Genomic DNA, 17135 nt, shown 5'->3' with positions numbered 1-17135 from the left:
TCAAGTGACCCCTTTTCCTTTGCCTGTATGGTCTGAAATCAAGCTGCGCCAGAAAAGGCACAGAGCTTTGCAGATGCTAAGGACCACCTGATTGCCAGTGCTTGCAAACTCCTGTGCTTTTGCTGGGATCACTGGCTGTGCCTCTGCAAGCCCAACAATAAGCTGTTCGTTGGCAGAGAGCCATGAGGTCTCTCATGCTGCTTAGGGGACGGAATTTGACTAGACGGCACTAGATGGTTTTAGCTGTCCTTGTTGCACGATTGGGCCTGCAGTCCTAATCAGAGTTACATGGGAGCAAGCCCCACCGAGTGAAAATGCTGAGGATTGCGCTGTTAATGGGCAGGAGGGCTGCAGCTGCAACAGGGCAGTTATGTGCTGCAAAAGCTAAGAAATGGGATTTCTCAGCCTCCTACAACAGCATCCTCCAAATTACACTAAGAGCTACGGGAAAACTGAGTGGGCAGACAACACACCACTGTTTGCTTCTCCCGCAGCATTCTCCACTTCCCGTAAATTCAGGAAGGTTTCTCGGCACTGTTCAAGAGACAAATTCTGTTTTGCTAACCCGCATGATCTATCAACTGCATGATGTTTAGGGCAGCAGCTGCAGACTGCGTCTGGTTTAATCTGAGCGCTCTGCCGCTTGAATGGCTAGTTAGTAAGCACTGGGGTGAAAAGGGAGAAATAATAATAATAATACAGTCATCCTTGCAGCCCTTTTGTTTTCCTGGCAGAGGAATCATTTTGGAAGAATATCAGTAGCATCGAGCGGCAAAAGAAACACTTTTCTGAGGTATCGTGCTGCTCGTCATAGATGACTTGACTTTTTTACAAAACAAAAATGCAGCTATGACACATTTGGGGAAATTCAGCAGGATTGCCTTCAAATGATTTCTCCCAGTGATCAGGATGCTTGCCAAAACGGACGTGCACAATTCAAAACAGCCAAAATCATGTCACACGGAGAAGGTCCTCTTCCTGCCACGTTAATCTGACACGGAAATAAAGCCCCAGAGGTTTGGCCGCTGTTACATGCAGACGGCAGCAGAGGCAATAGTAATGGAGTTAATGCGGCTGAGAAAAGCCCAGCAGAACCGCCATGCGTTTGGGTCAATTCAGGGACATCAAAGAGGCTTGAATAATTTGAAATTGGGACAAGGTGAGCTTGGGATGTCAACAGGCTGGATGGCCTTTTAAAACCTTCCCCAGGGCAAGCTGAATTGACGGTATTATTTCTTACTGCAGGCAGGAGACATCATTTCTATGTGTTCCTTGTCTCCAGCAACAGACAGGACACCACAAAGAAAGGCTGTTGATTCTTTGGAACTTTTATATATATCTATCAATTTATCTACACAGGAGAGCTTTTAAAAATGGTATTTTCCCCACCTGCAGTCTGAGGTGGCACAGGCTATTCTATTTCCTCATTCTGCTGCATGAATCCAGGGAGTGTGGTAACAATCTTCTCATTGCATGAACTGGGCCTACATTCAAAGAGGTGCAACAGACTCTACCCTCTGTATTCAGAACATGCCAAGCCTGCTGGATCAGGCCAATGGCCCACCCAGCCCAGCATCCTGATCTCACAGTGGTCAACCGGATGCCTCAATGGGAAGCCTGCAAACTGGACATGAGCACACTGCCCAGCTTTGATTCCCAGTAGCAGGGCTTCAGGGCAGGTAGAGGAGCATCATCATCACGGAAAGTAGTCATGGATACACTTGTCCTCCATCAATTTGCCAAATCCTCTTTTAAAGCCATCCATGCTGGTGGCCATCACTGCCTCCCGTGGCAGCAGGTTCCTTCATGCTCCGTTTCTGAGCTCTCCAAAAGGATCTGCTTAGCTGCTTTTGGAAACCAAATGGTGGACAAAATGGATATAGGTCTGATCCAACTTCTTATGTCCTTTTTGCCATCCACTGGGACATTATGAGTTTTATCTGGGAAACCTAACCATTATTGAGACCCCATTGTTCACGCTTGTTGACATCCCAACTCTGGTTCACGTTCGTTGACATCTCAACACACGAAGCAAATTCCGGTTGTGTGAAGGTAGAGGAAGAAGCATGTACAAGACACACACTGGAATCCACTATATAATAATGCCAGCCACTGACACTGCAGCTCTGGTGCTACGGGATTATGCTGAGAGAACCATGGACTGAGCATTTTACAGATTCTAGTATGGCAACCAGAGGCTAACAACTTTCCTACCTTGGTCAATAAAACACAGTCTCTCACCTCACCTCAGGTATATGGCTCATCTTCTTTCCTGTCCACCCTCATGACACTGATACAGTTCTAAATAACAACATTTCTTCCGTACATTTCCACTAAAAATGATAAACAGGGTCCCTCCTTCATTTTTATCTAGAGCAAGGCTGAGGGGAGCCTGTGGCCCTCCAGGAATTGCTGGACTACAACTCCCATCATGCCTTGCCACTGCCTGATGGGAACTGGAGTTTCTTGCGATGTAAGCAGGCGTCCATTTCTATTCTGCCCCATGTCTATAGCACGCCACGCCGGTTCTGTACCACTGCAGTTCAACTTCCATCAAAAGCTACATTGTTCATCTTGCTGTTCACTGTGGTGAAATTTTAAATAATTATGTAATTAATTCATGGTACACCTGAAGCAGCAAAACCAGAAGCCTTCATCTGCCCCGCCTGCAATAAAACATGTCTCTCCTGTAGCCATCTCTACAGCCACAGCAAGCACTGTAACTCTCCAATGGTTTGACTTCACCTTCAAAGGTGCACTCCTCCATTGTCTCCCGAAACAGACAGATGCCAACGATTGTGATACTATACCACATCATTCATTTAAATACAAAGGACATTGGATTAAAAAGGAAACAATGCAAAGGTTGTGTATCACGTCAATTAAGTATTGTTTGAGGACTAAAAACAGCAACAGTGAAGACCTGAAGAGCTGCAGGTTCCCCGTTCCTGACCTGAATCACTGTCTGCCATTCCTTCACAATCCCATATACATTAACCTCAAAGCTGGTTAAATTCTGGTCTTGAGCCATATCACATACTTCTTAAAAAAGTTCTCTGGAGCTATTCCAGATTCTTCTAGCATAGACTATATAGTGCAATCCGATACATGTCTACTCAGAAGTAAGTCCAATGAATTCAGTAGTGGGTACCGGACTGCAGCCTTAGACTGGCTCTAGCTGCACATGTTAGATAATAAAATAATTACATCTTGTTTCAGTTTATGGAGGAAGGACAACTTTCTTCAATCAAAAATTTCTACTGAAAAGGCAACACAAAAAATACACACATATATATTTTTGGCAGATTTCATGGCTGTAGATAAAATCCGAAGTATAAGAATGATTCTTTTTGAAGACTAGAACTCTCTAAATCTAGGATTTCCCCCCTAAGAGATTATTCATTTAATTTAACATCCTATAAAGCAAGGCACAGACATACAAAAATTGCCAGTATGAAGTAATTATCCCAACGTCTTCATTCTCTCTTGATATATATAATCTCTACCTACCTATCTATATAAATATATACTATATGTACACCAAGTCAGGTGAGCTGAATCTTCATAATGTAACAAGCCACCTGAGTAAAAGAACGAGCTCTGAATTCAGGGGAGGGGTGTGTGGAGTCCTGTACTTTGGGCTAACATTTCTACCTCCTGAAGAAACGCATTTAGGGGCACATCAAACAAAGAACATCAAGCCGCTATCTTTTATTATTCTGGCTCACTCACAGGGATCAAAGGGGGCTGCTAACTAGCTGTGGAAGGAGCAATAAGCAGTAGACCAGCACCCAGAGGAAAACAATGAAGTAAAACAGCTCAGGCTGGTCTGTCCGCGGAGAGGGTGTAGGCACACTGGCCTTGTCAGAAGAGTCTTTCTTTTCAAGGTCTTTTCTCTTCCTGCAAAGGAATAGGAAGAAAGATAGTCACCGGAGGCCTATCTCAGAGTACCTTGGCTGAAGGTGGGCAGCTACTGCAGAGAGGGAGCCTTGTGGAATTCCAAATTTGATCCACCAGGCCAGAAGCAGCTCACTGCGATGGGGACATTATGCTAGCTTCCTAGCAGGTGGGTTGCTGTTGCCTGCCAGGAGAGAGAGAGGCAAGGCAGCAGGGAGACGGGTGTGGTGCAAACACATCATCAGAGTCAATCCAGTGCTCCTGCCAATGGAACTGCACTGTGCTGACCTCCTTGCCACTTTCCCTCTCACTAAGCAGCAGCGACTCACGGGCCAGGCTCCACCACATCCACTAAGTCACTTCTACTCCGGACACCTTCATTACTACCCTTCCAGGTCCAAGGAAAAGAAAATCCTGATTATTGGAGCTTTCAGTAGCTAGTTTCATTGGTTTAATGCATCGCAGAATTTGGTTTGCTTCACTGCATTTGGCTTGTGTATAGTTTAGAGCCTGCTGAATTAGTTAAATTGCTATTATCAATTTTTTTAGCCCCCCAATGGCAGATTTTTTAATTAATTCGGCTGGCTATTCTCTATTAGGATAATCATTTTTAAAAATAATGGAAATTTCGTTATGTCATGCTGAAATGCCATTTGGCAGAAAAAGGTGGCACACAGATCTTTCAAGTGTCAGTGAGTCAGTTTTTTTAATGCTTGGGCCATAGGCCATTCGCATAGAAGATAAATACAGTGGTACCTCTGGTTATGTACTTAATTCGTTCCGGAGGTCCGTTCTTAACCTGAAACTGTTCTTAACCTGAAGCACCACTTTAGCTAATGGGGCGTCCCGCTGCTGCTGCGCTATTTCTGTTCTCATCCTGAAGCAAAGTTCTTAACCTGAGGTACTATTTCTGGGTTAGCGGAGTCTGTAACCTGAAGCATATGTAACCTGAAGCATATGTAACCCGAGGTACTTCCAACCTTCTGATCGGCAAGCCCTAGGCTCTGTGGTTTAACCCACAGCGCCACCTGCGTCCCACCTGCCCCATACTTAATGCCAAATAACGTAAGGTGTATGGTAGGTAAAGAGACACAGTTCCACTTGCAGCTCCTGACTGGAGCTTATCCTTTGCGAAACTGAGGCTTGCAGTCAAAGCTGGTGTCTGTCTTCACCCTGAGGCTCAACTTATGAAAGAAGGGTAAGTGCCCACCTGGAAGAGGAGCTAGCAATTTCACTTGTAGCCGTGCTCTTTGGAACATCAGTGCTGCCAAGTTCCTGGAAAATAATCAAATCCAAATAGTCACAACAATATAATTAAATAGCCTGGACAGTAAAAGATATAACAGGTGTATTTACAGTATTTATATCCCACACTGTAATAAAAGTCTTCTGGACAACTTACAATCAAGGGGAAATGGTTACATTTTAAAAAAATGAAAACCATGAAATTTAAACACAGCAATAAGCCAGCATCAGAGAACAAAACAAGAAATGAAACACACCGCAGTACCCAAACTTTCACAGATCTTAAGACCCTAAACTGGTTAAGTATTTGGGATTGTTGTAAGCTGTTATGGAGCTCAAATCTTTTGCCATTAAATCAGTAACTGATCATTTGAATAGTTAAAGGTAGGTAGCCGTGTTGGTCTGCCATAGTCGAAACAAAATAAAAAAATTCCTTCCAGTAGCACCTTAGAGACCAACTAAGTTTGTTCTTGGTATGAGCTTTCGTTTGCATGCACAGTTCTTCAGATACACTGAAACAGAAGTCACCAGACCCTTATATATACTGAGAGGGTGGGGAGGAGTATTACTAAAAATAGCTTTATCGTGTTTTATCATCTCACCCTTTGCTTTTTCCTGTAAGACCAATTGCAGTGATTAAGAGTCGTCAACAGGTTTACCACACCTATCTGCCAATCACCCATTCCCACCATCCTTCTGAGCAATACCCCTTCGGAGGCTTCGGTTTCCTTTTGCTGAAGGGTAGGTGCCCCTTCAACTAAGGCGCAGCGCCCCTTCAGCTAAGCGGGAGGAGAGATGGAAGGGGCTCCGTTTCTCCTGCCACTTCGCTGAAGGGGCGCTGCACAGAGAGGGGCATATTTTTTTTCCCTTGTTCTCCCCCTCTAAAACAAGGTGCGTCCTATGGTCGGGTGCGTTCTATAGAGCGAAAAATACGGTATTTAAAGCCATCTTGTACTAGCTTGGTTTTGAATGAATATGCAAAAGAGAGAGACATGCATATATTTACCTTACTGGTCGACTCTGCTAAATATCTTTGGGAAACGACATTGGGATCGCTGTGGCTGACCCTGAAAAGGTTAATTGAATCAATATGTAAGAGAAGCTTGATTGGAAAGACAGCCCATCTCTAACACTTTTGCAAGGTGTGGTCTAAAGAGACAAAACACTTGCTAGACATTCTTCTCCACCCCAGTTTCAAGTTATGCACAACACCGTATCGTCCAAAGACATTTATCTCCTGCGTGGTCCAAGTTCTCAAACTCCACTGCAACCAGCATTCCCATTTACTACAATCTAATTAACGATCCCAGCCCAAATTCATATGCAACACTGTAGAGAAACCATAGCTCTGGGAGAGAAAGTGACCAGACTCCCAAGTTTGCATCTAGGGATAAAGCATGAACTGGGATGAAATGAGGAAAATCCAAAATAGTTTCCTGGGGGTTATAGAGCAGGAAAAGGAAATGGTGTTGAGGTGGCCCAGTGAAATTGCTAGTTAGGACAAAAATTCTTGAAAGTGAGAATACCATATTGGCTCAAAATACCCCCCCCCCCAAATTCTCACCGTGAAAAGTGCTGCTTATATTCGCAACATTATGGTATACAGCCAGGAGTGTAGGGCAAACAACACCTAGAGCGTGGTGAAGTGGCGCCCGCCCTGCACATACTTCTCCATCTGCATCCAAGGCCAGGAAGGGAGCAGCTTATATTTGGGTATTTTTTCTTTCCCTCCTCCAATTTTAAAGGTGCAGGTTATATTTGGGTGAATACGGTAGATATAAAACCATCATCATCATCATCATCATCATTTATTACTTATACCCCACCTGCTAGGTTTCCCCAGCCACTCTGGGCGGCTTCCAACAGATTAAAAATACATATAAAACAATGTTACTTGAATGCATAAAGCTTGCTTGAGACTCCCCATTGTGCTAACAAGGTTTAACCAGTTTGGTTCATTGTACTAAATGATGATTCTGGAAGAACAGGATCAGAATCCTATATTCAGCAGTGAGTCCCCCACAAAGTCTCCTTTCTCCCTCCCTCTCTCTCCCTCTCTCTCTCCCTCCCTCTCCACATGCACAACTCATCCAGACAACATTTAATAGCCTCCCACTGAGTGCTACTGCAGAGATGGGTCAAGGCCCATAGCTCAGCATCTGCTTTGCACACAGAAAAGTCCTAGGTTCAAACCTTACAAGTCTGGATAGGGCTGGGAATGGCCCTTGTCTGAAACCCCGGAGAGCTGCTGCCAGTCAGTGCTCATCTAACTGTTCCATCTGCGCAAGTATTTCAGTTTACCAGATGAAACGAGCCCCTCTTTTCTCCACCTGTGTGCTGATCTGGGGGTTCCCCTGACACTCCAGAGCCAATTTCAGGGGCGGGCAGGTGGGTGGGGGAAGCGACTTGCTCATTCTGCTTGGAGATCAGTCATCATTAAGAACCGAAGCATGTTTGTGCTAAATTCTTCCACTGAAGCCAATGGGGCTTAAACACAATTCGGCACTTATGGGAGCTGATCACCCAGCAGGTCCCAGAAGTGCTTAGATTTTGGCTGCACCTCGCCCTTCCCAAATGCATCCGGCTGCCTGGACTTTTCCTCCCCTGCCTGTTCTATGGCTGTCCAGGACTGCAGCCAAGAAGGCCAGCAAAATATGAGACGTGGCAGGCAAATAAGCTTTGCCTGGAAACCAGACAAGAAAAAGTGGCAAGACAGGTTTTGTGTTTAGGAACCAAAGAAGCAAACGGAAAGCACCTTGAAAGCCCCTGATGGTCTGTGGATTCTTCCTCTAGCTTATCTAGTAGCCGGGTGGAGCCAGCTTTCGGACTTGGGTTGTTTTCTCCTTGAAAAATTGACTTGTTCTTCCTTTTCTCTTTCTTTTTGCTCCTTTCTTCTGGCAGTTTTCTTTCTTCAGCCGCAGTATCAAACTGGTTTACCACTATCTGTTAAAAATAAAAATGATGATAGTTCAGGTTTTTAAAAGCAAGAGTTTGTACCAGTTTATCAAGATCCGCCTATTTAATCTTTGAAGCTCCTTTTTTCTTCTTTATATTGGCAAACTACATCCACTTGCTTGTTTAGCTAGCAGGCTAACTAGACACACACATGCTTAGACAGAGGGATTTCTATTTTGCCTGCTACCCAGCAAAATAGAGGTCCCCAAAGTGGCAGGAAGCTGGCAAACAACATCAAAATAAAATAGATACAGAGGTGGGTAGCTGGGTGGAGGGAAGGATTTCTGCCCTGTCTCCCCACCACTACAAAATAAAGGTGGCTAACAAGCAACAATCAAACGAAAAGTCACTGAAAATACAAAAGGCAGCGATCTTAACACTGAGATACCCTAGACCAACTAGAAGAACTCTGTACAACAATCAACTTAAAATCTCGTTGGAAAAAGAAATCCTCAGGTGGCAATTGAAAAATTGTGAAGTACAAAGCCATCTATTCTTCTGGGGCAGATAATTTCACATACTGGGTTCCACAACTCATTTGGCGCCAGATGTTGCTGTACTCCAACTCCCAATATTGCTACGCATTGGCTAGGCTGGCTGAGGCTGCTGGGAATTGGAGTCTGACAGCATCTGAGGGCTGCCATGTTGACGACCTCTGTCTCAGAGGGTGTTTTAGTGCGCCAGAATGCAAGTAGGGCTCTACCGATACCAAAACAAGCTGAACAAAGTGGGGTTATGTGTGGACAGAACATGTTGTCCATCCTTAAGCTGATCTTCTCATTTTGACAGCTGTTTCCTAAACAAGTAAATGTATACAGCGTCACTGCCAAATGATGCTTGGGACACTTTCAAGAAAAGCAAAGGAGAAATGAAACCAACCAAGTATCCAGGTTCAGGGCTGCTTCACACATCATGGTTTGCATCGAGGCTAATTTAGTTGAACTTTGGCCTCCTTGAAATCAACAGGGCAAATTAATTCTGACTGATGTTCCACTGATGTCAAAGGGAATGAAGTGCAACTAAGTTGGTCTGGGTCCAACCTTACGTTTGGTGTTTAGGTATAGGTGTTGCACCTATAGTGCAATTGTGACAGATAGGTGTTTGAAACCAAGGGCACCGTAGAGGCAAACTCACAAGAAAAGGCAGGATTGGCTACAGCTCCCTGTTGAGAGTACACTTGCATGGTAAATCTGGGATTGTGTTATTTGTGAAATGACCCTTGGGATTTTCTAACACCCAACAAAACACAAACACATCTATGAACACAGCTGCAGGATCAGTACATACAATGAGAGACTTGCCACTTGAAGATCTCACTTCCCCAAACAGAGCTAACCTCTTAGGACAATACATCAAGCCAAACAGAAGCGAGTCCAAATTAAACTATCATTTTAGGCTGATATTACACCTTATTTTAATGGCTACCAAATCGGGTCATACGGTTGTATCCAACTAAGTCCTACCCGGAGTAGAGTCATTGAAATCAATGGACCTAAGTTAGTCACGACCACTGATTTTAATGGGTCTACTTTGAGTAGGATTTAGTTGGACACAACCCATAGTGGGTTGTGTACCACATGAAAATACTGCATTGCTCCAGAGGCTCACAATCTAAACTGCAGTACCATCTACTACTTCTGCCAAGAAGAAGTCACATTGGTGGAAGACAAGTTCCCTGACTCTCATGGGAATAAGACTCTCTATGGGAGCAGCAACCACCCAATTTGGTTAGTGTGTGTTTGACCAGTCAATGGGCCTGATCCCAGATATTTAAATATAAGCATTTAAGTCAGGGGTGGGGAGCCTGGGCCTCTCCAGATGTTGCCAGACTACAACTCCCATCAGCCCCAACCAATGGCAATAATTGGGGCTGATGGGAGTTGGAGTCCCAACAGCACCTGGAAGGTCACAGGTTCTCCATCTCTGCATTTAAAGACTACTTCTAGGTGCAACACCAGGGGGGTAGACCCAAGCAGTTGCTAGTCACCAGAGCTCTCAGAAAAAGAACTATGGTGTAAGCTTCTCTATAATAATTTAGATGGCATCCAGTGCAAGGGAAGAATTTGGCACAAGCAAACAAGTAAGTGCAAAAAGCAACCGTACCACAGGGACATCTGAGTGAGCAGAATCCACGCTGTTTGCTTTGAGTATCACATTCTTCCCTTCTGCAGCAGCCTTGTTAAGGGAAGCCTTGGTGTGACCACGAGCATCTTTTTTCTGCTTCTCCGGGCTTTTATCATCCAAGGCTGTTGGTGCTGCATTACTCGTGTGTAGGCCTGCCTTTGAAATATCCTTCTCAGCGTTTTGGTCAAGCAACTCTTTCTCCGCCAAACAGTTTACTAAAAGCTCAGCGCAGATCTTGTTGTTTTCCGAGAGGGTAGGGTCTGCGCCGGGTGTAGCAAAAGCATCCAAGACGTCCGATATGGGAACGTCATAATGGGGGTAATAGAAGAGGTCATGGGGGATTATGGAGATTTTGGAAGGGTTTGCCATCATTTCACCCACCGAGCTGTCTTCATTAGTAATATCTAGGCTCTTGGGAGTGTTTCTAACTGGAGAAAAACGTTCCAATGGGTAACACTCTTCTGAATAATCGTTGAAATCAGGTCCACCAGTTTCCTGGTGAGTAGCATGTCCTTCCTTTATGGAAGAAGACTGCATTGCATGGTCATATTTTTCTGGGAGCTTAGATATTTCCTTGTTCAACAATTCTAATATATATTTCTTTGTGCTATCTTGCTCATCAGCAGCTGGAATTGGATGTTCAAGCTCCGTTGTCAGATGTTTCGGTACGTTTTCAGGTAGAGGGGATGAGCAAGGCTTTCCATCAGATGATTCTTTTGTTTCAGTGGCTGGCTTGTTCTGGCTGAATTCTTCAGAATCGACTCCCGAAGAGTCAGCAGGTTCAACAGAATGTTTGTGATACGGAGGTGAACTTGGCGGAAGAAGGTCATCGCTCTGGGTTGGTGAATCGGACATACTCAGCTGATCCCCTTCAGACCCGTTTACATTATTGGCAAGAATGTCGGCAGCAGAACTGGACCGATAATCAACAGGCTCTGTTATTGGCAGTGAGCTCGGCCTCTGAGGTTCTTCTGTGGAAGTCTCTGAATGATCTGATAGTTGCTGCTGCAGATTGTCATTAATCTCCTCATTTGCCATATGAAAACTTGGGTTCTCTGGATTAAGGGGCGAACCAGGAATATAGATTTTTGGAGGTGAAGACTGGCTTCTGTCCAGGTGACTGGTATAGGTGTGCTTCCCATTCTCATTCAAAATCAAAACCTTCCCTTGATTTTCTTCCCCTGGTGTCCCTTTGATGTGGAAAGGAGATTCAGCTGCAAAGTCCTTATCTGGATCTGAAAAATCTTCCTATACAACATTAAATAAATCATCATCATCATCATTTGATAAATAATATTTCTTTTTGCAAGGTAGTTGTCGGAACAATTAAGCCACGCTTCCACCAGCCCACCAAAGACTTGCTATCATCATAGGAAACAATAAGACATCTCTGCCTGAGTTGCTGCGTGCTTCCCAACCGTAAGGAGGCAAACCAAGAGCAGTGACTCACATGCAGACATGCAATGGCTGGTCTCCTCTGAGGGCAGAGGGTGTTTCTGCTGTGTCTCTGCAATAGTCAGAAGTGACCAAGCCACCTTATGCAGAGATGCATTGGGCGGCCTACCGTGAGTTATGGGAGTGTTTAGTTGGTGAACATCTAATGATATACCTGCAGCCCTCTCAACTTCCAGGTTTCTCAGGTGCAGTTCAGGAACTGCTCATGCAGAGTCAAGATCCCAACAGTGTCTCTTTGATTCTTGCCATTTCCAATCTAGGGGGTGGGGAGACAAGAGGAAAGCCACCCACACTTGCTGCCCACTGTCCATATTGTTGGGAATTGGGTTGACCTAGTGAAGTAAATACAACTGAACTGAAGTAAAGGAGGCCAGGTGAGGGAAACAATCACCCAACTTCCTCCTAACTGTGGAGGAGGTGCTTATCGCTGAGAGTGACCTAACTACATTTACAGGAAAGAAACATTCAAAAAGCGAAGTGAAGGAACCTACGTACCCCTTCCAACTCTGGGAAATGTTCCAAAAACTGTGCCACATAGGTCACAATGGACTGATCGTCGGGCGACTCAACCATGATGTCTGGGGAGACACACATATTGTCTCGTGATGAATCTAAATTTATTTCCTTTTACTTATTGATTTCATTAAAAAATTATATGACACTGGAGTGTAGAAAAAAAAAATCAGAGTGGTTTACAAACAAAGATAAAACAATGTAACGATCACAAGGCCCCACTGATCAGCCTGTAAATCCCAAAAGCCTGCAGAAGACATTTAGGTATGAACAAGTTACCTTCTGGCTCCAGAAGTCTTGGAATACCTAGGTGGTTATGTGCTGTAGTGAATGCATCCTCTAAATTCTCCCGGGGTGATTTCTCCAAAGCTTGCTTCATATCTACCAAGCTCGAATCTATGGCTTTGATTACCGCCAAGAAAGCAAGGCCACTTCGCCAACTGCTGGTAAAGTCCTGAACAGCAACCCCATACCTGGAGGCGAGAGTACCAAGGAGAGAGGTGGTATGAAAATCCATACAGGGAGATGGGCATGTTCAAGACTCTCATAACACAGAAATTTATTCCAGTGCAAAGGCTTCCTAGCTTTAGGGAAATGCATCATACTCTAAGCATTCACAAGAGGGAGTTTTTGTACACCAGGTGCCTTTTCCTCCATCATGGGGTGAGAGAGATCCAGCTGCTTAGCCCTGCTGCCCACCCTCAGAGGACCACAGTGGGAGCTTTTGCCTGGCAAATGGTAACTGTCAGCAAAGGAATGTAGGAAACCAACCAAAGCAGTCCATTGGTCCATCTAGCTCAATATAGTCTACACCAGGAGTAGGGAACCTCCAGCCAAATTTGGCGTGGCATGCGTCCCAGTTTGGCCGTGAGGTTATCCCTGCCACCCACCCAAAACCACACACGCGTGCCCCACACGTGAGGTCACCTATACATGTGGAGCAGATAAAAGATGCATCTGGAGCAGGTGAGCTGAACCACAGAATTGATCCCTGTAGAAAGCAGGGCTGAAGTCACCTTGCATCAACAGGCGGGCAGCTGGATCGGCTTTCACAAGCAAGTTCCCTGCGGGGAGCTTGATCATGCAGCCAAGCCCTGTACTTAGTACTGACGAAGCCCCATGCACATCATTTTCCAAGCATCCAACAACCCATTTACCACTGGGCATTTGGGAAGCGCAGCACGAGAAACTTTGACAGGTGGACAGGACAGCGCACCTGTCGGTCACCTGATGCCACTGATGATTTCACAGGTGGGTTGTCCCACTCACCTGTCAAGATGTCCCACAGTGGTGGGGATAGGGAGGGATCTGACCCACCAGGCCGAAAAGGTTCCCTACCCCTGGTCTATTGAGATCTATTGATATTGATGCTGCATTTTATGTTGTATTTTATGCTGTTTTTAAGTCATATTTTAATCAGTGTTTTATATTTCCTGTTAGTCACCCTGAGCCCGGTTTTTAAACCGTGAAGGGCAGGGTATAAATAAAACTTTATTATCATCATCATCATCATTATCATTATTATTACATTAGCTGGGAGATGGCCTTGTGCCTCATGTCAGCTAATGAAAGGGCCAGGCATGAGCACATCTTTACACTTGGGATCACCCCAAGGCAACGTATGCTGCAAAGAAGAGTCGGAATAGGGTCTTATTACTGACACAAAACACAGAACTGTGAAACAGGAAGGACAGGGAAAACCCAGCTGCATAGCCCAAGATCTTCCTTTGCTGATACAGGCAAAATTACAGAGCCTGTTCTATTGCTTGCCCTCAAATCCACTTTGAATGCATCCAATCCATTTCATCACACAGATAACTAATGGAAATCTTTCATCTGATTGGCAGTGGGATTTGCGGCGACTTTTAAGGGGGGGAGGGAGAAAAGTTGGCTTACTTTCTTGTTTTCCTTTGGACCCAGTTCAAAAGGGTCTTGATTGCTTTTCGCTGATCCTTCACTGAGACAGACATGCTTCTCTCGACATTAGGCGTGTTGGGATGAGAGGTGTCTGAATCAGGGCCACTGGGTCCCGACGACAGGCTGGAAGACGAGGAGTTCCTATTGAGGTTGCCTGTGAGTTCTTTAATCTGTTGCGGGGGGTGGGGGGAAGGCAGCAGCCAGGGTCAGAAAAACAGAGCAGAGAATCCATCATTCTGTCATGCTGCCTTGAGGACAAGCAACCCTATTCATTTCTTCAGGCAAGCAGCCGCTTCCAAACTTCACAAACAGCCCTGTCATGCCAGCTAGCCCCGCGCGAAAGGCAGCGTTGACTTGGGGCCCGGTTTCATGCTATCTGAATGAAACCCCTCGGCGAGACACACGGCAAGACTCAAGCCAGCAGCCTCGGCCGCTGCATTCCAGACACAGGGAGTAAAAATGCATAGCAACTTCTAAATCAGGGATGTGGCTGGACTTTAGCTCCCGTCAGCTTTGCCCATTGGCCATGCTGGCTGGGGGGAGGTGGGAGTCCCACAGTATCAGGAGTGCCACAGGTCCCCACCTCCCAATTCCTGCTCTAAAGGCAAGGATCCTGCAATGGAATGAATATGGCCCACATGTCTTAAGGTCGTATTTCATGTCAATGTCCTGCTTGCACGATTCCCCTAAGCTCCTCTGGGTTGGTTACTGCAGTTAACAGGAGTGCTAAGATGGGCCTGGGATTTGATCCTGCAGGGCTCTTCTTATGTTCTGGTATAGCAACAAGAACCACAAGAAGAAAGGTCACATCCGTACCGTGCGTTTTAAGCACTCTTATGCTATTTCAACAGTCAGGGGTTCCCTCAGAGAGTCCTGGGAACCGCAGTTTGCTAAAGCTGCAGAGAGTTGCCAGGAGACCGCTCACACAGCTAACGTTCACCAAAGCGACTGCTTTGAAAGGTGCTTGGAAGTCCTGACTTTGGGACTTCAAATCACCTTGCTCACGGCATCACTATGATGTCATGGGTGCAGCCTTGCCCACCAGACAAATGCAGTCCATGAGGCTGACCCTGATAAGGATCTCGCCCCTGGAGCCAAAGATGTTCCTTGCTCCTTGTATAGACAAAATGGATTTTCCCATAAACTATGGAAGACACAGAATGCTAGAATGCAGAGGAGCAATTCTCTCAGTGGAGAGAGATCAAATGGTGAGAAGAAAACTACAACAGAGTTTTCGGGAACATATAGGCAGCTGGGGGATGGGGCAGACTGGGGTAAATGAACCATATAGTGCTGGAGAGAAGAGCGAATCCTTGCTTCTCAGTCATTTGATCTTGTGGTGCCAGAAGACCCCCATCAGCAAAACCAGTATTAGGAATTCCTTTGCATGAGATAACAGAAAAAATCCAGAATCATTTTGGGTGAATGCAGACGTCACATCCTGATCTCTTAAGGGCAGTTAAAGAGTTCAGTCATAGACATGCCTTATGCTGTCTTAATAGCTCAGTTGGTAAAGCTTAATCTCACAGTTGTGTGTTCAAGCCCCACATCAGGCAAAAGATTCCTGCATTTCAGGGGGTTGGACTAGATGATCCTAGTGGTTCCTTCCAACTCTACAATTCTATTCTTTAATAATAATATTATTTTATTATTTATACCCCGCCCATCTGGCTGGGCTTCCCCAGCCACTCTGGGCAGCTTTCGACAAAACACTAAAATACAGGTTATGTATGAGCACATAGGGCAGGAGTGGAGACCCTGTGGCCCTCCAGAGGTGGTTGGACTCCTCAGCCAGCATGGCTAGTGGTCAAGGATGATGGGAGATACGAGTCCAGCAACATCTAGAGCTTCTCCAATTTAAGGGGCAGAGTTGGGGGTAGGAAAGCTGTCCTGCTGGGTTTGCTGACTTGGGAGGATCTGCTTTCCTGTTTTTGAAAACTTGGCTCACCTTTAAAGAAACAGAGTCTGGGTCAATCTAGAGGCGGCTACAATGACACAGCTGGCATTAAGCATGATTGTCCTTTGTTTAGTAAATAGTAGCTGCCAGGGGGTCAGTTGAATTTGGATTGGGACCCTGGTGGCAGCAAAGGGTAAATTCCCATCTCTCCACCTATCACCAGCTGCAGTCCTAATCTGGACACACATACACACACAATAGCCCATGAGTGTGGTTGTTATTTAACTGAACAAAGAACAATCACACAAGCTACCAGCTGTGTGATTATCATCATGTCTACTTTGTGCCTTTGTTAAGCAATGTCGGAAATTTTTGGATGGGAATTGTGTGGCTAAGAGGGTGACATAAGAGATGCTCATGATGCCAACTGGATTTGGCCTTCTTGTGGGGGAAGGGGGAATAAAAGATTTTAAGTGTTCAAACTGGATTTTGTTTAGTTGACTGACTACATCCGCTAGGATGTTTGGGGATGAGGAATTCCAGGTGCCCAAGCAAATATATCAATATCACCACCACTACCACCACCACCGTCATGTTTTCATCAGTTCCATTTGGGAGGATACTGGAATCCAGAATGTAAGAAGTGCCCTGCTGGATCAGACCAGAGGCCCACCCTGTCTTCTCAGTGGCCAACCAGATGTCTGTGGGAAGTCCACAAACACGACATGAGCACAACAGCACTCTCTCCACTTGCGATTCCTCTTCTTCTGACCCAAATCTGAAATTTGGATTCTTCACCTGAAACTCTCTAGGAGCTTTCAGATTCCCTAAAAGGGGATGGTAGGCTTTACACAGAGGAGAGGGCATTGCTAGGCCCTCAAAAGACTTGAGGCACAGGGCCATGATGCAAATGTAAAAAAAACAATGACATACGTTAATTTGTAAGTAGAGGTGCAAAGTTAGACAGACTTTCAGAGGGAAGGGGAAGGTTGGCCATCAAAGTAACCCTGAGCAGTGGAATGCCAAGATTTTCTTGGCCAAGTACTGTATGTGGATTGTGCCCTCTACCTTGCCTGATATTAAAACTGAAACAAGTGTCTCTGGGCAAATGAGGTCGGCAGATGAATAGGGC

The 17135-nt window shown here is 45.4% G+C and overlaps 1 protein-coding gene across 6 annotated transcripts in view; it reads right to left on the bottom strand.

The window, feature by feature from the left end:
- Positions 1-3696: 3696 nt before the first annotated feature.
- CLMN (calmin) overlaps positions 3697-17135 on the bottom strand; it is a 70147-nt gene continuing 56708 nt past the window's right edge. For 5 of the 6 annotated variants that reach the window (XM_083501644.1, XM_083501646.1, XM_083501647.1 and 2 more), the window contains 8 exons: positions 14086-14276; positions 12469-12662; positions 12172-12254; positions 10201-11469; positions 7898-8085; positions 6149-6209; positions 5108-5172; positions 3697-3900 (listed from right to left, as the gene is read on the bottom strand). In XM_083501644.1, the coding sequence (XP_083357770.1) occupies positions 3738-3900; positions 5108-5172; positions 6149-6209; positions 7898-8085; positions 10201-11469; positions 12172-12254; positions 12469-12662; positions 14086-14276 (2214 nt within the window). In that variant the 3' untranslated portion in view covers positions 3697-3737. Of the gene's footprint in view, positions 3901-5107; positions 5173-6148; positions 6210-6840; positions 6865-6912; positions 8086-10200; positions 11470-12171; positions 12255-12468; positions 12663-14085; positions 14277-17135 lie in introns of those variants that run through there. The other variant, XR_014525770.1, reaches the window with a different exon arrangement.

This window comes from Podarcis liolepis, assembly GCF_965112155.1.
Source record: "Podarcis liolepis genome assembly, chromosome: 1".
NCBI classification, from domain to species: Eukaryota; Metazoa; Chordata; class Lepidosauria; order Squamata; family Lacertidae; genus Podarcis; species Podarcis liolepis.
This window is presented reverse-complemented; position numbering and strand designations above follow the sequence as displayed.